The 22,836-nt window shown below is 40.1% G+C and overlaps 2 protein-coding genes across 3 annotated transcripts; both read left to right on the forward strand.

Moving 5' to 3' along the window:
• GTPBP10 (GTP binding protein 10) lies at positions 1 to 12,011 on the forward strand. 2 transcript variants are annotated; one of them, XM_059472575.1, is made up of 10 exons: positions 1 to 103; positions 544 to 737; positions 831 to 922; positions 1,956 to 2,100; positions 4,602 to 4,675; positions 5,603 to 5,655; positions 8,510 to 8,617; positions 9,116 to 9,193; positions 10,128 to 10,251; positions 10,978 to 12,011. In XM_059472575.1, the coding sequence occupies exons 1-10, from the start codon at positions 71 to 73 to the stop codon at positions 11,196 to 11,198; spliced, it is 1,122 nt and encodes a 373-aa protein (XP_059328558.1). In that variant the 5' UTR covers positions 1 to 70; the 3' UTR covers positions 11,199 to 12,011. The 2 variants fall into 2 exon arrangements, with proteins under 2 accessions (XP_059328558.1, XP_059328565.1); XM_059472582.1 differs by having other exon boundaries at positions 17 to 103; positions 549 to 737.
• Positions 12,012 to 13,191: 1,180 nt separating this feature from the next.
• On the forward strand, positions 13,192 to 21,671 carry CLDN12 (claudin 12). Its single transcript, XM_059471241.1, has 3 exons — positions 13,192 to 13,280; positions 15,540 to 15,606; positions 17,698 to 21,671. The coding sequence occupies exon 3, from the start codon at positions 17,720 to 17,722 to the stop codon at positions 18,455 to 18,457; it is 738 nt and encodes a 245-aa protein (XP_059327224.1). The 5' UTR covers positions 13,192 to 13,280; positions 15,540 to 15,606; positions 17,698 to 17,719; the 3' UTR covers positions 18,458 to 21,671.
• The last annotated feature ends 1,165 nt before the right edge of the window (positions 21,672 to 22,836 follow it).

The following is a 22,836-nucleotide window of genomic DNA, read 5'->3' on the forward strand; positions in this document are numbered from 1 at the left end:
CGCCCTCCTGCCCCGTGCCCTGTGCACAGCCACGGGCCTGGGCTCGGGCCCGGCGGAGGCTGCCCCCGCCATGGTGCGGTGCGGCGCGGCGGTGCTGCGGAAGGTCAGTGCGGCCGGCGCGGGGAGCGGTGGGGACGGTGCCGCAGGCGGCGCTCGGGTGGCGGGGAGGGCTGGCGGGGAGCCGCGGTCCCGCTTGCGGGGCCTCTTCGGGAGTTCCCATGTGCCGGGTGGTGCGGTCCGGTCCCGTCCCGTCCCGTCCCGCCCGGGCTGCCCGCAGCGCCCTCAGGGCCCGGCGGCGATGTCCCGCCCTGGCGGCACACGCGGGACTCCGCCGGCCCGGCCCGGGGCCCTGCGCGCCGTGAGGGGTCGCTGCCGAGGAAGCCATGCCAAACATTGATTAAAAACTATACGCTCTGCTTTCTGAAGTTTCATCCAATGCCATGAAAGATCAGTCCAAGCGGTTTTACACGTGGGTTTGTATTTCTGTGAAGCGAAATACAAAGAGAAGGTAATTAACTGGTGTTGAAACTGTTGTTTTATTAGTACAGCAACTTCATAGACGATTTGCGGGTTTATGTGAGAGGAGGAACCGGTGGAATGGGTTATCCTAACCTGGGAGGGGAAGGAGGAAGAGGTGGTGATGTCTGGTTCGTCGCCCGAGAAAGGACTACCTTAAAGAGCATTAGGGAGAAATATCCCCAGAAGCGATTTGTAGCTGGAACAGGAGCCAACAGCAGGTAAGAATTTATTTAATGAAAGTTGTTATTGACATCTTTTCCAAAAAGCAAAATGTCAGCCTAAAGTACTAAGCATGGTTTAATTTCTCCCAGTGTTAAAGCTCTAAAAGGTGAAAAAGGAAAAGATTGTGAAGTTCATGTGCCTTTGGGAATTTCAGTTGTTGACGATGATGGCAAGCAGATTGGTAAGAACCTTTGCTTAGTTTTAAAGTATCTAATGTTTGTCACGTTTATTGACAACATCTGGTGAATTTCTAATAGTAGGATGTTTTAAGGGTAGAGGTTTTCCAAAATATGTCTATGTTTTTCTTTGTTTGGGCAAAGAGTTGACAAATACACTGTAAAAATTGTTGGAAAAGCAGGGACCCCTTCCAGAAATTAGGAGTAGTTGATCTGTATCACTACATACAAGTCCTTTGCTGTTGGAAACAAGTGTTAAAGGCTGGAAGCCATACTGATGCTCCACAGAACCATTCATGACTCACATAAGTTATGTCTCCATAAACCCAAGTAAGTGTCCCTATATCTTTACTGAATTATGAAAATGCTCAAAAGACAAAGATCCTTGCTGAATTATAGGTTACTTAAAATGCATTTCTGTTTTTTACTCACCAGGAAGATCTCTTTCAATACTCTTGGAATAGCTCTCAATGGTTCCTTCGCAGTTTCTCAGAGTTTTTTCTTTTCAGACTGTTAGAATTCAAACTAAATTCCCAAATTGCCCTGGTTTGGATGTTTAACTACATTGGATGTATTGCAAGATTTGTTTATGATGCAGGCATATCATGGGGCTAAAGATATTCAAGTGTTGTTCTTTTTTTTGGTTTTTTTTTAATTATTTTAACCCTAAGGGAGATATCATAGTCTGCATCTTAATGGAAAAATGTGAGCCATCTGAAGGGAGCCACATCTCTATCAATGAATGTTTTTCCTTGCATTCTTGAATTAAATATTGGAGGGTTCAGAACCTTCATCTTGGCCATACTTGGCCTGCCTGCAGTTTTCTTGAGGTGACTGATTGTATGACAGAGAAGGATACTGGGTGTGATGGTTTTCCTTTGTTGCCAGACAAGGAAAAAAATCACCATCACCTTGAGGGCACAGTTCTTGCAAGGAGGAGTACACAAAACTGTCTTATAACTGGAGACATTTAAATGGAAAATCACAAGTGAGCTACTGCAAGGGATTGTGTTTTTTCACTAACAAATTTATTTTCAGGAGAGCTTAATGCAGCAGGAGAGAGATTCTTAGCAGCTCGTGGAGGTCTTGGAGGCTCTTTGGCTACAAACTTTCTGCCTTGCAAAGGTCAGAGGAGAACTGTTCACCTTGATTTGAAACTTATAGCAGATGTTGGCTTAGTTGGGTAAGTACAGTAGTTTGAAAACTAATATTAGAAAACAAAGTAGTACATTTCAGATATGACTTCAAAGAAATTTGGGTGTTTGGATGATGAGTGTTAATTGTACATTTGCATTGTCACCTAAGTTATTTGCAGTTTGAAAAAATGAGATTGAGTTTAAAGCTCTTAAAATTAATTTTAACATTTGAAAGTGTTCATTATGTTTTGATGAGTGAAGGGCTTCATGAATCAGGATAATACATAATTAGTAATATAATTGTATTTAGCAGTTGTGGTGATGGTCACAATATTATTAGCACAATATTTATTAAGTAGGTAGGAGGTGCAAAACAGAGCCAAGAACACTGCATATTGCTTGTTTACCTTCATGGCACTGGCCCAGGTAGATCCTTTCAGTAGCAATTCTGAAGACAATGCCAAAGGCTATGTTTCCTACTCTCCCAAAAAACCAGTTTGTAATGTTGGAAGGAAGTAATTACAAACTAGAACAGGAGGACTTGCATGTCCATGTTGCTCTTTTATAACAATGCAGATAAATATATTTTTATTTGGAGAAAGCTTTCAACAGCCTACACTTGTAGTGCAGTACAACTCTTGTTCTATTCAGCATCTGCTAACATAAATCAGCCCTGTGGTCCTTATTAATAAAAAACAGGAAACATGAAATGATGAGTTTGAGGTGCAAATAGTTTTGCTGGTATATACCAATAAACTTGAAGACAGCATGGATAAAAAATGGAAACTTGAAGACAGGTTGATAGACTAACTATATTTTTCTTTTTTATTACAAATAATTTTGACAGTATAAAATTTCTCTAAAGTTATACAATTTTCAGTTGGTCTTCAGTAATTACATGACAGAATTTTTTTCTTGTTTTGATCAGTGTGAAAGTACAGGAGTTTTATGATGGTGATGCTTCTTTAATCTTGTATTTCAGCTGACAGTTTGCTTTCAAAATGGACACAAAAATCATTATCAGTCAATTAGAGAAGCATATAATTTTCTTATTGAGAGTATGAATCAGCCTCCAGTGGTTGTGGTTGTACTTTGATCTCTTTGTGTTTGCTATTTTTGCTTTTTTGTGAGTGGTTTGCTATTAGATCAGGTAAAAAAAACTATGTAGACTTGAGAAAGGCCCATCAAGTTTGGGTACAGGTTGTGATGTGTTAGTCTAGGTTGCAATTTAAACTTCAAAGAACATAATCTACCTCAGCAGTAACAAAGTGCTTTCTTGAGTATATGACCCGAGTAACCTTGTGGAATGTCTTTAAGGCACCTTTCAACATCAGAGTGTATGAAAACTGCACTCAGTAGTTTCCCTATTTATACAAGAGCCATTAGGTTGCTTTCATTTTTTTAAGAAATATTTATGTACAGCCCCTTTATAAAGGCCTACAGTATAGTACCAGCCTTGTTAACAGGCCATGGTTCTCCGTGCATTCAAGTGGAGACTGTTTGGTTTTCTGTGGGACACCTGCCTTTGTATCTTGTGACTGTGTTGAGTTCCCTGTAGACAGAGTTTTCTTTGATCATTCTGAGATGAATATTTATGAATTTGATTGGAACAAAGTCTTGTGTGGACTTTCTGGGTGGAGTATGTGCTAAGAATAAGGACTGTAGTCTACCCTTGAGTATCAGGATTAACTTCAAGTTTCACGTGCGTCAAAGCTATTGTGCCTTTTCTAGCTCAGGTTAATCTTTAAAACAAGTGGGTGTTACAATTTCAGTCTTAACTTAGGTTTTCATTTCAGTGGGTAGATGCATTCTGTGAAGAAGCTTTTGTAAAAGCTAGTGTATCCCTTAAGGAACACTTGTTGTAGGATGCAGGTATGGATATCCCTGGTAAAGTGAAAATGTTATAACAGACAGGTGTGCACAGACCAGCTCCTAGGTGTTCTTTTAGGTTTACTCGGTAGCAGAACAGGTAGGTTAGGAATTATTTCAGGATCCCTCATACAACTGCCTTAAAACCACTCTCTCTGAGTTCACATTTGCTTTGCTCTGTTAGCTAAACTCTAGCATAGGTAGCATTGGTACTTATAGTGTAGACTTTGTAAACCCTGATGTGTATGCTGAGAGACTGTAAATCCAGCTGGTAAGATATATTTGCATGACAGGTTTTAGAATGGAAGCATAATTTACAAAATTAGCTATAGCACATGAAGAGTGAATCCAAGTGTACCTGGATGGTAATGCTGTATTTCTGTCTGAGTGACTTTGAAAGATTTCCCTTAAATATATTACACCTGTATTTACATAACTCTCCTGCCTGCATCCTTAGGAGGATGTTGGATTTGGATGTTGGATTTAGAAAAATTATTCAGATTTGATGTCAAAAAGTAAATAATAATGATCTAGGGCTTGTTTGTTTTGTTAAAAAAGAAATAGTCTGAGTAAATGAGTGCAAAAATGAGTTGATAGCATCAAAGAGCATATTTGGAAATAAATACACAGGAATCATGTAGGTGTTTATTCAGTGTATTAATCCTGACTTTCCTTCTAGGTTTCCAAATGCAGGAAAGTCATCCTTGTTAAGCAAGATTTCTCATGCCAAACCTGAGATTGCAAATTATGCATGTAAGTTCCTACTCTTATTTTTAGAGCAGCAATATTTCCTGAGAAAGAAAAGAAGTCTTTTTGCTGACTTGCTTATAGTAAAAGTTTATAATAAAGAATAGGGTAGCAATGTTGCCTGGCTTTTTAGTTATAAGAAATACTTCAAGGAGATATTTGCTGCCTCAATGTCCAGTTCTTTACCCATCTCAGTTTTTCATGTATACACCCCATAATGCTTCAACCTGTTAATGCAGGCTCTATTTAACATTTATTTTTGTCTCAGCCCCTTTTATTGCAACTGAGACTCTCTGTGGTGTGCAATATCCTCAGCCTACAGAATACGTACTGTCAAGTTCCTTTGGCTAAACATCTTACAAGCTTTAGAACTTACTGTCACTTGCAACAGAGAAGGTTTTGGCATTTTAATCTGTCCACTGAAAAACAGACAGAAATTTTTTATTTTTTTTCTATCAGTAAGTTCAAATTAGTATCTGAACTTCTTTAATTAAAGAGTGCAAGTACCAGTAATTCCTACTGACCTTTTTGCACCATCCCCAATTCTCTACAGCCTTTTCTCAGTTTGAAGAGTCCTATCTCACTTTATCTGTCATTGTTTTATCCCTGTTTGGAAGCTAATCCATAGTCTAGGTAATAGTTTTTGTGTCTGAGACTTCTCTACCTTCACTATTCCCATTTTGGAATGACTGGGGCAGAACTGCAGAAAGAGATAAGACTTTAGTGAAGCACTGGATTTTTTTGGCCTAATTTTCATTTATCTTATTTTGCTTTTTCTTTATTCCTTTTCCTTTTTTAAATTTTTTTTGCTACTGCACATTTGTTTAATTTAAATACACTGAGAAAGTTCTACAATATTTAAATGTTTTGTAAGTTTAACATTTTTTTAAATGTTGAAACCAATTTTGTTTTCTTCCTGTCCCCTTGCCACAGTCACAACAATACAGCCTGAACTAGGAAAGATCTTGTATGCAGATTATAAGCAGGTGGGTATGAAACCTCACTCTGATTGTTTGTTAAAGTTATAAGGACTGACTACTTATGTTACTTAACAGAATTTCAGGAGGAGAATGAAAACTTGTAGGTATTTTCATATGTGTATCCATATCAAATGAAATTGCATGGGCTTAACAGGAGTTGTGAGAAAAATACTGTTTTATGAAGTAATAATAAGAGAGTTTCATAGCCAAATACAGTATTATGATGTAGAGCTTATTTCAAGTCACTTTAATAAATGGCTTCCCATTTTCCCTTCCCTCCCTTCTGTGGTTCTAATCCTGGCTTACAATCTTAGAGATATGAAATTGTTTATGGAATTGAGATTGCCGTGTCCTAGTGTACTCTTAAAAGTTTAGGACTTGGAAAAAAATCATTGTTTCAGAAATCAGCCTGTTATTTTTATTTAGAAGAAGCGAATTTCTTGCAAGTTGCCTGTACAGAGAGCTCTGGACTGAGTAATTTTCAGAATGCAAATAATGGCAGATTTGTCCAATAGCTGAAGGTCTACGTTAGTGAATGAGAGGGAGTTTTGTGATTATAACCCTGCCACCATAACTTCTTGTTATGACTTTCAAGATTGGCTGTTCTAACATTTTTTAGGTTTTTTTTTTTTGTCTTTGTGGCGTTTTTGTTGGTTTGGTTTGTTTTTGGGGGTGTAGAGGATTTTTTGTTTAGTGGATTGGGTTTTTGAATTAAAACTGAAATAGTGTGATGTGATTGTGATTACCTGAACAGCCAGGATAGTGCACTACCTGAGAGGTGAGGCGCCTGGGTCCAGTTCCTTTTGAAATAGGCTGTGGTTGTGAAAGACTGCTGGAGTTATGGCCCTACCACTTGAATTTTTGTGAGCTCTGTTCCACCCAGCTTCTTCAGATAAAAGTTGTCAGATTAATTCTGGGGTGCCTGGAATCCTTTCTACGGTATCCACTGATGGGGAAACCAGTGTTAAATGAGACTAGAGAGGCTAATAGATTTTGGACCCCAGCTTCACTTAAAAATTGCAGCAAACATTTTCATTCCTCAAGCTTGAATCTTCTTTGATGTGCTTTTACTTTGTTTTTGAAACGTATGATACATGCAGCACTGGACTCATCATTTTCAAGATAAAAGGCGAGTGTATAAAAGGGTTTCAGATGAGTTAACCAGAAAAACATAACCCTCAGATATGAAAAGACAAAAAACTATTGTTTCTGCTTTCAGAACCACTAATGCTAGGGAGATTCAGTAGCTGATGCTTAAAACCTTAATTTAACAAACTTCAAGTAAACTGTGTATTAAAGAAAGTAAGTCTAGTTTGTCTGCTTCCCTGCAGAGATGCAATATGTCTAAGAGAATTTTTTTTTTAATACTCATTTTATCTGCTAGTTTAGGGTAGTTTATCCTGGAATGCTATGCTGCAAATAAACAGGATTTTTCATAGCCCTTTCAAAAAACTGTCTATCATGAGTGAGGATTTCTTGCTCATACTGGTGTATTTTTCTCCAGCAAGAGATCTACTTGAACTCCTGGCTTTCTTTTCTGAAGTCTTTTTCTTGTCATAGCCAGTGTTCCTTTTTGTTGGCCATTTCTACAGTTTATGGTTTTTATACCAAACTGTTGGGGGCTATATAGGAACTGTATGGACAAAATACTTGTTTCCTAAAGTCAAGGGAACTAAGGGTTGTGATCAAGGGGAACCTCTGGGGTAAGAGGAAGTACTTTCCATATTGCAACTGCTGAAGCCAAAACATAAACCATGTAATTAACAGCAATAATTGAGGTGTCTTTTCTGTATCACTCAAAGGACAATGATTCATTTTTTCCTAAAGAACATTGATATTTTTAAAGAGATATGTGAGAATTTGCTCATTTTATCTTAGTACAGTATAAAAAAGAAAATATGTGCAAGTTTCCCAGTGCTGTCTGTCATTACTGCAGGGAAAAAATAATAAAGACACAGAAGCAGAGGACCTGAGTAGAGTTGGGTTTCGGGTCTCAGTACCAGATCATGAAAACTAGCAGAATCACTTACATTTTCTACCAGAGTATCTGAGCCCCCTTCTGCACTAAGTAGCACACTGGAAATTTTATGGTATGCTGGCTTCAGGGACTGTTCAGTTTAATCCAGTTCCTGTCTAAATGGGCATTAGATAGATTTGAAGATCCTACCGTTGCTCTTCTTTACTTCACTCTGTCTTGGCTTTCTGTGACTTACTGAGTAGCCATTTTCGGGGTTTCATTACCATTCTGCTTTTTTTTGGTCTGCCTCAGCTGTCCCAACAGGTCTCTCAACCAGCAGAGAAAGTGACAAGGTCCCTGTTCATTGTGGCAGTCTTTGCTGGGCTCTGTCTGGAAGCTGATTGATTAATCAAAGTCTCATTTGAGTGGAAGAGCAGAAATCAAATTCTTGTAGCTGCTCATGCTCAGGGGAGCATTGTTAAGTGGGTTTGTATTTGGAGTAATGATACTCTGTAGCCACAAGGAACAGACTTTATTTGCTGTCTCAGTGACAGTTTGAATTCTCTGCAAATGTGATAGCCTAAGCTCACCTTTCAGAGTCTGTTTTATTCTCAGGTAATAGCTACATTTTGTAAGATCTCTGCTGAGGTATTATTACCCTCTATTTTGTACTTTGCAGACAGCTATAAAAAATGGGAGACATGAGGAGCACCAGGTCTGGTGTAATAGCAGCATTTTGTTTAATCTGCTTCTAATAATAGATTGTAAATGTATTGAAACAGCCAATGCATATTATTTTGTCTGGGTTCTTTTGTCCATGTATAGTGATAATCACTGTTGATAGTTTAAAGTCCTTGGGTTTGCTCACTGGAAGTATTTTGTTTGAAACTTTTGTTTTCCTAGATTTCAGTAGCTGATCTCCCAGGACTGATTGAAGGTGCACATGCAAACAAAGGAATGGGCCATAAATTTCTCAAACATGTAGAGAGAACCAAACAACTTCTCTTAGTTGTAAGTTAAATAAAAGTTACAGTTTATTGAAATCAAAGTGTAATAAATAAAATATATCTTAATTGCAATGTAGTTGGAATTTAGAAAATAATTTATAATTTGTGTGATTGTTATAAATATAGCTGTAATTGTGTTTACAGAATGGACCACTCAAATGACTAATGATAAATTAAGTTCTTAAATAGAATTTATCATTGAAAATTTCTGATTAATTTAGAATAGTGAAGTGTTCCAAGCATAACAAAAGCATGTTTTGGTTTTTTTCTGTAAGATTCCCATAAGTTTAAAAAACAGGCCTTTGAGAAACACTGTATGAGAGTTAACCAGTTTGTGCCTGCAGTGTCTGATGTTTCTTTGCTGTTTAGTTGCTCTCTGTTATTTGCCCAGGAGTGAACACATTGCTATGGACATTCCAGGGCAAAGTAGTTGATTGAGAGTACCTTGATACTGTAACAAAATTTTACACCACAAAACTTGTTTTTTGTGTAACTTTTCCAGGTTGATATTTCTGGGTTTCAGCTGTCTATGAAGACTCAGTTCAGAACAGCATTTGAAACGATATTGCTTCTAACAAAGGTAAGTTCTCCTCTTCCTGTGTGACAGCTGTAGTTATGTGTTGAGTCAAGAGGATGGCTCAGATTTGATTGAGAAACATTCAAATGTTAGGGTGTCTTCTGGATTTATATTATAAGGCCAGTGACCAAAGAGATTCTCCAAAATGATGAAGTTTTTATTTTCACTTGTCCAGGTTAAACTGCTCTAGTTTATATTGGGTACCAATTATTAATAGAATTGATTAATCTATGCAGCATGTGGGATATTTCTTACAAGTCAAGTAAAGGTAAAAAGACACATAATTTTCAGTTCCCCAATCCAGTAGCATTTTAAGAAGTAGAAATGTGTGGTTACAGTTAAAGCCCTGCCTTGATGCCCTTACTGCATAGACCAACATCAGGCCCTAGCTTTGCAGACATTCACTGTTTGCACCTCTTAACTATGCTTCTGATTCAAATAATACATATTATGTCATTTTAAATTTATCTCTAACTGTGTGACTTAAGTTCATGAATCTTATGCATTTCAGGTATAGCTGTTTATTTTAAGTTTATTCAGGTTGGGATTTTCTAATATTAAAATATTTAAGAATTATAACACTCTGCAAAGGATTTTCTTATATGTTTTATAGTCTGAAGTTTTTCTGAAATTGATTTTGTGTTCATAGATGTCAGTATAAGCAGAAACCAAAACTCTCATTCTTTCTGTAACTGGCATTTCAGAATGAGCTAACCTGTTTACCTGAAATCTGTTTTTGAGCAAAAATATGAATCACTGAACATTATTTTCTCCTGTGCTGTAATATATCAGCCTTGAGCACCTGAGTCAAACTCACAGCTGCTTGGGCAAGAAGGGCTATTTGGGCAATCAAACAAATGCAAGAGGAGATGTAAAATTGAAGTAGCCCTTGTTAAACTACAGATACTTACTAAGGGAAATTTACTTTTCTTTTAAGGAACTGGAGCTGTACAAAGAGGAACTTGTAACAAAGCCTGCACTTCTTGCCATCAATAAAATGGATTTGCCTTGTGCAAAGGATAACTTGGATGAACTTATGACACAACTAGAGAACCCTCAGGGTAAAGGAAATTCCAGTAATAACTTTCATCAAAAGTAGTAGTAAGATTTCATATGGATAACTCTGCATTGGCAGAGAGTTGTTTGAAACTGAAGTCAGCTATTAAATTTATTATTTGAACATATGTTTAAAATCACTTCCTGCATTAAGAGCTCTGTTTTTATGCATTTGTAATGGCTTCACTGTTTGGAAAAGATTGTAATAAAATAGAGATATCCCAGATGATCTTTCCCAACCATGATATGAGAGAGTAAGCTTCCAGTCTAGGTGTCTGGAATAACAGTAACCTGCACAGAAGGTCTCCTCACAGGCACTGACACATGTACCATTTGTCATAAACATGGGAAAATTCTGGAAAGGTCTATGTAGGTTTATTTTAGTCTTCCAGTTGCATTGGGGTGAATTGCTTTCTCTTTCCTGGAGTGTAGAAACCAGAAAAGCTTAAGACCATATTCTCTCATATTTTGCAACTTGGGGTTTCTTTGTGCTCACTGGAAGTGTATAGAATCTTCTCATGGCAGCATTAAGAATGGTATAACTGCTATATTATTGCTTGTCTTCTGAGATTTGAGAAGACTAATTGTGCAGATAGTATGTATATTAATTGCAGCCATGTTTATAACTGTAATTTATTAAAGTTTATTTTCTACATTTAATGGGATTTTATGGGCTTTGTAGTGATACAGTATTTGGGGATTGTACTAACACTTTATATACAAATTTTCAGACTTCTTTCACTTACTAGAGGAAGAAATGATTCCAGAAAATACTCTTGAATTCAGAGAGGTGATTCCTGTATCTACATATACTGGAGAAGGAATTGAGGAACTCAAAACATGTCTAAGAAAATCCATAGATGAGCAAGCAGAGCAGGTGAACGAAGAATATCGGAAAAAGAAACTCCTGCTTTTACAAACTTCCAAAGAAGAACAAATTAATAAAAGCTGACATTCCTGAATGGATCCAGCACATTTAATATTTTAACTGTGCACATGAAACCTTTGTGCAGACTTTCCATTTAATTGTTCCCTCTTCCCTCCATTTGTTGAGGCACGTGGGTAGGGCACAGTTGAGAAAGAGACAAGGGGATTTTTTATTTATGTTGGCTACAAAGCTCAACAATCTAAAGACCAAAGCATGTGTAACTCAAAGCACTGCTTAACAACTGAGGATCCCTGGAATATTTCTGCCAAGTGAGAGAAATGGAGGGAATATAACTTGCACAAAGGAGCAAATTCAACAACTCTGCATATCCTGTGGGCATCAGAAGAACCAAAGGAAGTTCCTGATGGAGGAATTTTCCAGGGTCTGGGCCTTCTAAGGTGAACTTAAGTTCTGCTATTGTGACAGGCTTTGTTGGTTTTAAGAATTTAAAGGAAAACACATATAAATGGCTACTAGGAAGTGACTTGTAGGAGCACAAAAAGCAAGACTGATGTTGGAGGTTTTTTTGGCACCTGCTGGTGCCTACTGTAGTCATCTTAGTTGTATAAATCCTGATTTCAAATTCCTTTGCTTAATTTGTGATCCCCTCCTTTTATGGAGTTGTTTGGTTTATGTTACATTTCGGTGAAGAAAATGGCTTTTTCTCAACAGAACTGTATGTTTTTGGAAATATTTAGTGTTCTAGATTATATATTACAAGAAGTCACAATCACACTTTAATTTTTAAAAAAATTTGAAGTCCTGTATTGTCAGGGCGTTTTCTACTTCAAAGCTATTAAATTGCTTGTAAAGCAAAATAAGATTGAATACATCAAAGCCTTCTAGTTTGGTTTGCTTTTGTAATATATGTATCATACCCTGCTTCTTTAGATTTTGTTAAAGCAGTAATTGGGAGGAAAGGTATGGTTTGTCATAATGCATTGTCATCTTATTGCAAAAGTGGCATACCTTCTGGGTGATTTTTCATGTGCAGCTCCACACCACAGCAGTGATTCCTTCTTCTTCTCAATACAGCCAACAAACTCCAACTCTCCCCTCACCCAGCTACCCCACTCTTTTGTAGCACTTGTTGTATTGGACACAGCTGTGGCCTGTTAAGGGCAGGCCTGTTCCTAATCTTTGGTGATTGGTACAGCTGCATCTCCTCAGGTGTGAGATTGCCTTCTGCACTATTTTCTTACATTCTATCCCTCCACAATAATGCGTCTATTTTATCATTGGTATTGGCTCTCACTGTGATTTTCCTCTAATTTTACTGTGTTCAGGGCTAATATGCTTTCACTGATGCTAAGAATAGGCCGTCTGTTTTACAGAGTTGCAGAATTAATTAGGTTGGGAAAGACCTGTGAGATTGAGTCCAACCAATGATCAAACACTACTTTGTCAGCTAGACCATGGCATTCAGTGTTTCCTTAAACACCTCTTCCCTCCACCTTCCTGGGCAGCCCATTACCCTTTCTGTGAAGAAATTCCTCATGATGTCCAATCTGAATCTGCCCTGATGCAGACTGAGGCCATCTCCTCTCAGCCTGTCACTGGTTTCCTGGGAGAGAAGAGACCGACTCCCACCTGGCTACAACCTCCTTTCAGGGGGTTGGACAGCGCTATCATCACCCCTGAGCCCCCTTCCCTGCAGGGTATTTCATAGCTGAAAATAGCATTTTGTTTTTTCCAGACTTTGTGAAAGCTGGTCTTAATGAGTGAGGTTAAGGGGTAGTGGGGGTGTGTTTGGCCTGAGAGGCAGCATGGTTTACTGGAGCTGTCCGCCGTGGGCCGCAGCTGCCTGCCGCAGTCGGGTTCCTCGGACCTGCGGTCAGCTGCCTTATCGCAGGGACGTGTTTTAGACCATCGCCGTTTCCAGCCCGCGCTGGCGAAGTTTTCCACCCTGCAGGAAGCGGAGAGCCCAGGCGGGCAGGCCCGGCAGGGCGGCCGGGAGCCGAGCTGGGCCGGAGCGAGAGCCGAGCCCGCAGTGCGCCGGCGCCGCCGCCCCGCCCCACAAGGCCCCGCGCGGCCGCGGCCTCCCCTCAGCGCGGCGGCTCCGCGGCCGGAGCGGCGGCCATGGCGCCTCCTGACAGCGGCGGCAAGGTGAGCGGGCTCGGGGAGCGGGCTCGGCCCCGGCACGGCCAGCCCGGGCCCTGCGGCGCTTCCCGGCTCCCCCGCGAGTCCGGGGTCGCTGTGGCGGGCGGGGATCGGCGGCGCTTCCCGGGGGGGACGCTATGTGTTCTCTCCGTGCGTCAGCTACTCTTTCCGATTCAGTCGGTAAAATAATTACCCCTGTTTCAAGTTTTTCTTGGAAGTCCTAATTTGTTAGCTACGATCGTTAGTTCTAACCCGGTACATCTATATTTAATTTTAAAAGGAGTTTTGTAGAACGTGGAACTGCATGATTGATTCCCAGAATCAAAGAGTGGTGGCAGTGGTTCTGAGGCAGTCCCTTGAAACTGGCGAGCTTTAGGCCTCCGGTTCCGGTGGCCAGTTAGTCAAAAGTCGTGAAAAATTTTGAACTGCTCATGCTGTTGTGGATAGTCAGGCAGTGGTTTGTGTTGACGAATTATACTGAATGCTTCTCTCCTACAGGGCTTTAAAAAACAGTGATGCTTCCCAGACGGTGGGCTTCTCAAGGCCATGCAAGGGAACAGAGCTGGTTTTACTAAATTCTGAATTATGTCTATAGTAAATGTCCTTTTGTTGTCTTTTTTTCATTATTTTATCTTGTGGACCTTTAATGACTTACCAGTTTTTAACCAGCTTCAGCTAGCATCTCTTTACAGCAACATGGATCTTTAGAATAGGGCGTAAAATCTGTCCCTACTAAGGGGTGCTATTAGGAATGGTAGCTTCTGTGGATCAGATAGAAGGGCCTTCCACAGTACAGCTTTAAAATCCTTGGGATGGAAGAAGCTGAAGGCAAGAATCTAAGGCAAGGCAGGGTTTTATCTGGCCGAAGTGTATTTTCTTCCCTTGGACAACTAGCTAACAAGTGATTGAGGTCCCTAGTTGTTCAACACCACCAGGATTAGACAGTAAAATCAGATGGACTAAGGAGAGGAAGAGAAAACCAAAAGAAACTCCATTTCTGCAAAAATGAGTTGGGTATTGGGGAATATTCCATAGCTGCTCTGAATCTGTTTATTACAACACAAGTTTCATCATTTAATGGGAGGGACTCCTGGGCTGGGCACAGCTCCCTCTGACATCTTTGTTTGCCTGCACTAATTTCCTACTTAATTATGTTGTTGTGGTTGTTCATGGGTGTGAACCTGCAGAGGAGGGAGGTCTGTGTGTTTATCTTGGCTTCAGCTGCAAAGTGCACAAAAAGCTTGAAAATTCATAAGTAATGTTGGTGAACAAAAGCTGCTGCTCCAGGCTGTGTGACTGCAGTTGTGTCTTATGTGCAATAGCATTCTTATTAATGAGTTTCCAAATCTGAAACCCTCTTTCTCATTCAATGAAAAAATCAGGGTTCATGGCTGTGTTGTAAAGTCTCTTTCTTGCCCTAGATAGTTTGATAGAAGGATTTCTTTGATGTTTTTGTAGGTGATGGAGCCTATTCATATATGAATTTAATAATATTTCAGGGTTTGATATGGGTAGTTTAGAATAAACTCTTTCTTTGCACGTGTTAGCCCAACTAATTTGGCTGTAGGTTGTAACTTTTAACAGTTGCACAGTGACATATTTGGAGGTCTGATGCTGTCCAGTAGTAAAGTGATTTACCTATTATGACCTGCAGATTTGATCTTGGGACTTAGATGTGGGAGTAGAAAATCCACAAGAGGATCTTTTCCTCTGGAAAATCTGGACAGCCATTGAAAAGGCATTACCAGTGTTTCCTGGTTTTCTCCAATTTCCTTGAAACCTTTGTGTAGAAGGCAGGAAGGAATAAAGACCCACAAGATATATAAACAATTTAGAGTTTGTTCTTTGTTTTCTGACATAAAATAATCATGGCACCCTTTCCTCACTGCTGGTTAAGTGCAGCCTGGAACCTAACATCTGCAGGAATCATTCTGTATGACTTCTTATGGATTTTTTGCTAAAAACATAAAATTCAGGATGCAAACTCTGTGTCTTGGAACGCCCATGAGAGAAGCAGTTTTTTGCACCTTTGTCTTTTGAGATGAATAGATAGAGAACAAGCTCTGGAGAAAAAAATTGAAGAAAGAAAAAAAAAAAGTAGTTTGAGTTGTGTTTTTTAAATAAGAGCAAATTGTAGAAGGTGGTGTAATTGGCCTAATGCAAACATAACTGATATTCCTAATTCCTGAATTGCAGTGTAAATGCTGTTGCTGAAATTGCATGAAACAAATGTGATGTTGACTCTTTCTTTGTTCTGTTTCTTAGATGCAGTAACACCTTTTTCCTGCTTACAGAAGTTGCTAAGGTTTCTGTTGGTTTGAGGACACTGCTGGTAAGTGCACTGAAGCCATCTAATTAAGACAACACCTGTTTTGTTACTCTCTTTGTCAGGGACCTGAAGCTATAATTACAGTCATCAAGCCAGCAATATTTGCAAGATGAGATAGGTCTCCCTTTATGGAAGGGATGGTGGGTAATATGCCTATTTGCTGTAATCTACTACTGCAAATGAATTTTCAGAAACAGCAGGTTTCTGAAAATGGTCAGTCGTGTTTATTCCAGCTGGTTCACATATAGCTGTATCTTGGAGTAACACTTGAAGTGATACTATCTTGGATACATATCTTAGAGTATGCCCTGTCTGCATGGAAGTTTTGTCCAGGTAAAGGCAAGCTCTTTATAGAAGAGCAAAAGCATCAAGCTTGAGGAGAGCAAAATTTGATGTAATATTAGATTTAGCCCTGAAGTTCATTTGTTATAGTTCCATTTTCTTGCAAGTTGATTGTTTTGACCTTACTAAAGCATCATATTAAAATAATCATAATGGAAATACTTCTCTGGTCCCCCTACCCAGGGGCTCTCCTGTTAGTGACCTGCCATCTGAAAAGTTTACTGCCATGGGAAGAGAAGGTTGCCCACGCTCAGCTATCCTTAGCAACAATACAATGCTGTCTTTTTGACAAATAAGGTAGTTTTTAGCATAAATGTGGTTGTCATTGTTTCTTTCCAGAGTGCTTCTTTGGAATCTAGGCTGTGATCAGCACTTAAATGAAAGTGTCCACATTCCAGTGCAATTCTTCAGGGTTAGATGGCATAAAATAATTGCCTAATGGTTTCTTAGGAAACAAATTGAACTTCATTTATTTGTCTATAAATCAATAAAATGCTGGCTAGCTGTATGGCTTGATAATGCTTTTAGTGTTTTTCCAGTATACATGGGAATTCCTTGCCTGAAAACTGGAGCTCCCTGGTAATTGGATGTTTGCAGGTATAAAAGAAGAGTGAGGGATCAGATCTGGTTGCCTTTTTGTTTGCAGCCATGTCTGTAACCTTTCTGTGATACAGAAACTCAGTTACCTGTATATGCATTAAACAGAACTTCTGGTACTTAAGGGATTGGTTTGTGACTTTGAGCATTTGATAGATATGCTCAGTGTAGTATAATAAACTGGAAGAAATTTCAGGAGGAGTTTATAACTGAATGGCACTCAGTAAGAATTTGCAAAGTATCTCTTCATTTTTAGGTACTATAATTCTTAGTGTCCAGCTTCAAGTACACTCTGGGGTAAATGCTCAGTGCCTGTTACGTATTAGGCTTCTTTGAAATATCTTGATCATGCAGAGAAGGGATAACTGATAACTTGAATTGTCTTTTATTTTTTTAAGTTTTTGTTTGTTTTGTAAAGGCCCATCATTGAGACTGTTTCTCAGCATCTCTATGGACAAGAGGCTATAGTAGGTATGCAGACAGTGGTAATATTGAAAAGGAAGCAGTATTAACACTTGCTCTGGAGTGAAAAATGTGAAAGCTGAAAAGTCTTCTGCTTTCTGTAATTGTATGCTTGGACAGTTGATTCTGAAAGGCAGGAGTAGTGAGGCAGAACTGTGAGTTGCTGTTGAAAAATTCATAGTAAGTTACTCAGCAGAGCCTCCACCACTATCTCACAGCTCTTGTCAACAGTTTGGCCTATATAAAATGTGTATAACTGCCTACATAGGCATTCCCTGCCAGTCTAATGATGCAGGTTTTAAGCAACTCCCTTTTACTCATGCAGCAGTGTGGCAGGACTGAGCATGCACTCTGATACTGTATCTGGGCTAAAGACAGGGAGCTGCCAGCTGAGGACAGGTGAACTTAAATCATGGCTGTGTAGACTCACACATTCAAACGTGCTTCTTTTTCACCTTGAACACAGCAACTTCAACAGTCTGTCAGCTGAGAAGTCATAAGTCTGTGAAATAACCTGACATTTCATTAAAGCATGAATTTAGTAGTTTTTAAGACAGTGTTACCACCGTCTTAAGCATGTCAGACAAAGAAGGTGCCACAAAGTTAGTGCCTACTAGCTGTCATCTGACTTTATTAAAATCACCAGTCAACTGTAGTTAGTCCTGTGTCCATGGTTTTTCTTTCTAATCGCAGGAGACAACCTCTGTGGGCAAGTATGGGCTGCCGGGACGTTCATGCGGCGACCGTGCTGGCCTTCCTCAGTGGCACAGCCTCGGTAGCTGGGCTCCTTGCAGCAGTTCTGCTTCCAAACTGGAGGCAGATGAGACTGTACACGTACAACAAGAACGAGAGGAACGTGACGGTTTACACCGGACTCTGGATTAAGTGCGCGCGCTTTGATGGGAGCAGAGACTGCGTGATCTATGACCCGCAGTGGTACACGGCTGTGGATCAGCTGGATTTGCGTGTTCTTCAGTTTGCCCTTCCTCTGAGTATGTTCACTGCTGTCTCAGCTCTGTTCCTCTGCATGATTGGCATGTGTAACACGGCCTTTGTATCCACCGTGCCAAACGTCAAACTGGCCAAGTGCCTGGTAAACAGTGCAGGCTGCCATCTCGTGGCCGGCCTCTTGTTCCTGCTTGCCTGTGCCATTTGTCTCATTCCATCCATCTGGGTCATTTTTTATAACAATTATCTGAACAGGAAATATGAGCCCATCTTCAGCTTTGACATCTCTGTATTTATTGCCATTGCCAGTGCTGGCGGTCTGTTTTTCACTTCTATCATGCTGTTCCTATGGTACTGTGCATGCAAAAGCCTCCCTTCTCCTTTCTGGCAGCCCCTGTATTCCCACGCCCCCAGCATGCACAGCTATGCCTCTCAGCCCTACTCCGCACGTTCTCGCCTCTCTGCCGTAGAAATCGACATTCCTGTTGTGACACATTCATCTTAAGGAGACAAAGCCTTGGAAGCCAAGTTCTTGTGCTCATTCAAGCCATGAAAATTGTAGGCTTGATTCTCTGTGCTGCCCTGCACTGAGCATAATTCTTTGTAAGGTCAAGTTTCCCAAGGCACAAAGCCATGGAGGCCTGAGTTCAGCAAGTCTGTTGCTGTTCTGGTCTGTTTGTTACTTCTTGACCACCTTTCCTTTTTTTTTTTCTTCTTATTTTTTGACTCTGAGCTCACTACAGTCACAGTTGCTGCTAATGCTGGATCAGTACACTAACAATTGTATGCATCCATCCTTTTGCTTGCTGATGTCAAAGGAGGTTTGGACGTCTTTAAAATTTAATAAGCTATTTCTAGATCCCAATCTCATTGTAAGACCCTTGCACTCGTGTATTGTCCAGATGCAGGCAGTGAAACTGGGTGTAGGGGATTCACTGAGTTTCTTGTTCATCCAGACCCACATATTGTAATATGTGATGTCTGAAAAGGGTGTTTGGCAGACTAATTCAGTTCTGTGCACTGTTATTTGGTTTTTTGCTGTACACACAAACAGATACCTGCTTTGGAACTTCTGTAACAGAATTAATGCCAAATTACCCTTTATTTTCAACGTAGCTGTCAGAAGGAATAAAACTGATTTAACTACGAATGTTGTTCTGTGCTCTAATAGCATTTTGTGAATTACTGGAGGCTAGAAATCTTTTGTGAATTTTATTTCTAGTCTGTTTTTTACTGAGTTAGCAAATTCACAAGATCTATTTTGTCATTAAAAGTAAAAACACTAGTATTTTAATATTGTGATTAGAACCTTGGATGTTTTATTTGAAGGCCTTCTTAAAAATGGATTTTCAAGTATGATGTAAAGTGTTCAGTTCTGGAGAGAAATGTCACTTCCTACAAGGAAGGTTAGGAAAATCATGAAGAATTATGAAGACTATGAAAGATCCTTTTGAAACACTGTGTACAAGCTATAACAACATCTCTCTGAAAAGGGAATTATAACCCTGGGGAGAGATTTTTTTTAATCTAGATGTTTTTTAAAAGTGTATATACAAGGACCAATGAGCTTGTGTTTTTTGCATAGTTGATCTTTATGGTTGATGGACTTTTCATGCTGTAGCTTATTTCATTACCGATTAAGACTTAACCTTTTCAGCTTGGTTCTTTAACACCTTTCAAATTCAGCTATTTTAAAATCCAATTATTTCCCCTGCTGCCACCTCATAAATGCAGAAAGTTTCCTGATCCTATTTTCCGTAAGATGCTATTTTGAGTAACTTTTGAGCTTCACTGTGTAGCTCTGCAAGGATGAAGAGGGATTGTAAATTCCCAACCTGGGATGTCTTTAAATCACTTTTTGCCTTCTAAAATACAGAGCAGAAGCTGAGACCTAAGGATCCAAGCTCTTTAATATGGGCTTTGACATTACTTAAAAATTTCATGACAGTGAGTTGAAGAGTGCTATAATTAAAGCAAGCATTTGATTCTCTCAGGTTTTGGTAAATTAAGATCTTATGTTTAAGATGTCATCCCAGTAAGGAAAACTGTTTTGATTGGTGGCATTCTGGAGCTTAGTGGATATTTGCATTTCATTAACCCCAGAATAAATTTGGTTTTCTAAAAAAAAAAAATCAAATCAGTTTCTTTAATTCCAGTTCTGAAGATTCATCCAAGGTCCTGAAAACCATTTAGTTTCCTCCTCTAGGTGTTAGGAATAGAAACAAGTACTGTACTGGGCAAATCTTGGTCTGTTAAAATTTGTGAAATAACAGTGTGCAAAGAAAGATCGTGTTTTAGCTGGCAGATCTCAGACTTCAGTGGATTGAGGGAGGAAGCTGATCTCTATCATAATTCCCAGCATTGTCAGTAAAGTGCCAGGCCTTTAACACAGTGCTTGATTTAACAGCAGTCTTAAGGAATTAACACTGTAGACAATAAAGAGTATGTAAAAAGATATTCCTCTAAAGGCCTAAACATGATACTCTTTTAGGTTTACAGGGTATGAGAGTATGAAGTATCTTTTTTAATGAGATCATGGGATTAGGACGTGTAATGACATGCAAGCCAAGTTTTTCTCTTCAAAACTGAACTTTGCTTTACTGTTCATCTGCTTGTCCAGCACTGTTGCTGGTTTAGCTGCCCATCTCCCTTAATGCCTTGTAAGGTCAAAGCAAAGGGGCCACTGGTGTGTGATTTAATGTCATCTTGCTTCTGCATCACTTCAGTGTCTTTCCTTCTTTGTGCCTTGCTTCAGTTATGTGTTGGCCAGTAAATGTTACAGTCAGCATCTGATACACTCTTTGAGCCTGAATTTGTGAAGTATTTTGATCATTTTTAAGAATTGATGAATGTGTCTCTTGGTGACTTAAAAGGAGCTGAATTTTCAGCGTCTCCAGAACAAGAATAACAGCCTGGCAAACTGTTGCTTTCTACAAGAATATAAGTTTAGCCAGTGTTGTTCTTCTCTGTGCACTTTAATAGCAGATGCCTCTGACAGCTCTTTTGTATTCTGACTTTGATTTTTATGCACAGAACTTTTAATTAGTATTTGCTGCTGCCTAAGCTGATAACTTGTTGGTTTGAAAATTGTGTCTTTCCAAAAGCCAGAGATGAATGAGTTATGAAAAGAAGGGCTCCAGAAGATAATTGTTTCCAGCATAGGTTTCAGTTAGCAAGAAGACTCTTTCATCATGTTCTATCACCGAAGCATAGCTGGTTTTCTTTCATCAATGCTGTTAATATGTTTCTGCTGAATCCTAAGTGAAGTTACCTGGAAGTGCTGTGCTGTATTTCCTTTGTTACAGGGAGACATGGCCAACCTGTGACACTTGAGCTGAGTGCCACTCCAACTTCCTTTTTTTTGCTAAGGTTGCCATCGTGCCCAGCACCAGGGCTGGGGAGTGACAGGCCTCCCTGGACTGGGAGGGAGCACATGTCCTGCAGGTATGCCTGCCAGGGAACAGCCTTTGGGGAGCAGTTAGCACCCCTGCCTCTGACCAGCTGCACCTTCCTGGGCACTGCTGTGTGCAGGACAAGCACTTGGGGTCTGAACAGAAAGATTTTTATTGTACCTTGTGCAGTAAAGGTTGGGTGCTCTGGATTACAGGAACCTGTCTTTTTTCAAGTAGTTCCTGTCCAACTTCTTTAAATTGTGTTAAGTGTTGGTTCTTTTTATGTGAAACAGATGATATGTATTTTTAATAAAAGAGTCTCATACAGATGCAGTGTATTTTGATTAATTTTGTTGAAAACAGTAGCTGCTAGAATATGAAAGACTTTATCTTTCAATATTGATCACCAGATCAGGTGACCACTGTTGATCACCAGAGTATTTTGAACCTTAACTGGTTTAAAATGTGTGTACTGCATTTTAGCTGCCTAATTTTATAGAACTCCTGCTTTGAGCGAAACAAAACAATTTTTTTAAGCATCACAAAACCCAAACCAGCCCTTCTGAAAAGGGAGGATAAGCCAAACTCCTGCCCTCCCATCTGCTGTGCAGGATGTGCTGTCAGCTCGAGGATGTGCTGCCTCCTGACCTGTGAAAGTCATTTGGGCATCCCAGGGACTCGTGGCACTCTGGAAGGATGGTAGTGGTTCTTGATGCTTCACTTCTGTTGTGTGCTGCTCCTGGCTACTACAACTCAGCAGGTTACAGTGACTCAGTACTGAGCTGTGGAATCCTCTGAATCCTTCCCCCTCAGGGAAATCCCCAGGGCATTGGAAAGATACCATAGAGTTTTCCCCACTAGGTGGACAGAAAGGACTTCCCCATGGAGTCTTGCACAACACCTTGATTCACCCCATTCCTTTCCCCATATGTCTCACATTCTCATAGTTTCTCCTTTCCCTGTTTGCTCACTGGTTGTGGTATCCCTGGTGGCAGCCCCATCTTCCCTGTAGGCTGATGCCCTTTGCCCAGGCCCTTGTGCCACCCTGGTGCTCTCAAACCCTTGGCCACTGACCCCACACTTCACCTTGTGCACCCCACATGGCTTTGTCCTAGAGGTGTTTTGTCCCTGGTTCCCTTTGGCGTGGTGGATGCAATAAACCTCGCTGGATCTGGCCATACCAAAGGCCCTTCTGCCTCTCTTCACTGAGCTAGCCATGGTGAGTGTGGGCTTGAGTGCCCTGCCTGAACCCTTCCCCAGGCAGCTTTTCCACAGGAGATGCTTACTGGGGAATAGCTATAGGTAAAACAGCGACCACCAGCTAAACCCACATTGCTACACTGAGCCCTTCCCCATTGTTAAGGGCAAAATACAAAATCCCTTTGAGCGTTAAAAATGCTGATACCATAGTTCAAGTTCACAAAACATGAATTATTTTGCAGAATACAGTGACACTTAGTGCTGGTAATTCCTCAGGATTTCTAGTCTTCCC

The sequence above is a fragment of the Ammospiza nelsoni genome, chromosome 1 (genome assembly GCF_027579445.1).
Source record: "Ammospiza nelsoni isolate bAmmNel1 chromosome 1, bAmmNel1.pri, whole genome shotgun sequence".
Lineage (NCBI taxonomy): Eukaryota > Metazoa > Chordata > Aves > Passeriformes > Passerellidae > Ammospiza > Ammospiza nelsoni.

Bases quoted from the DNA above. Each gene is read 5' to 3' on its own strand.
- GTPBP10 (XM_059472575.1), top strand. From the start codon at position 71: ATGGTGCGGTGCGGCGCGGCGGTGCTGCGGAAG. The intron at 104-543 runs GTCAGTGCGGCC...TTGTTTTATTAG, and splicing joins GCGCGGCGGTGCTGCGGAAG to TACAGCAACTTCATAGACGA. The intron at 738-830 runs GTAAGAATTTAT...AATTTCTCCCAG, and splicing joins GGAACAGGAGCCAACAGCAG to TGTTAAAGCTCTAAAAGGTG.
- CLDN12 (XM_059471241.1), top strand. From the start codon at position 17,720: ATGGGCTGCCGGGACGTTCATGCGGCGACCGTGCTGGCCTTCCTCAGT.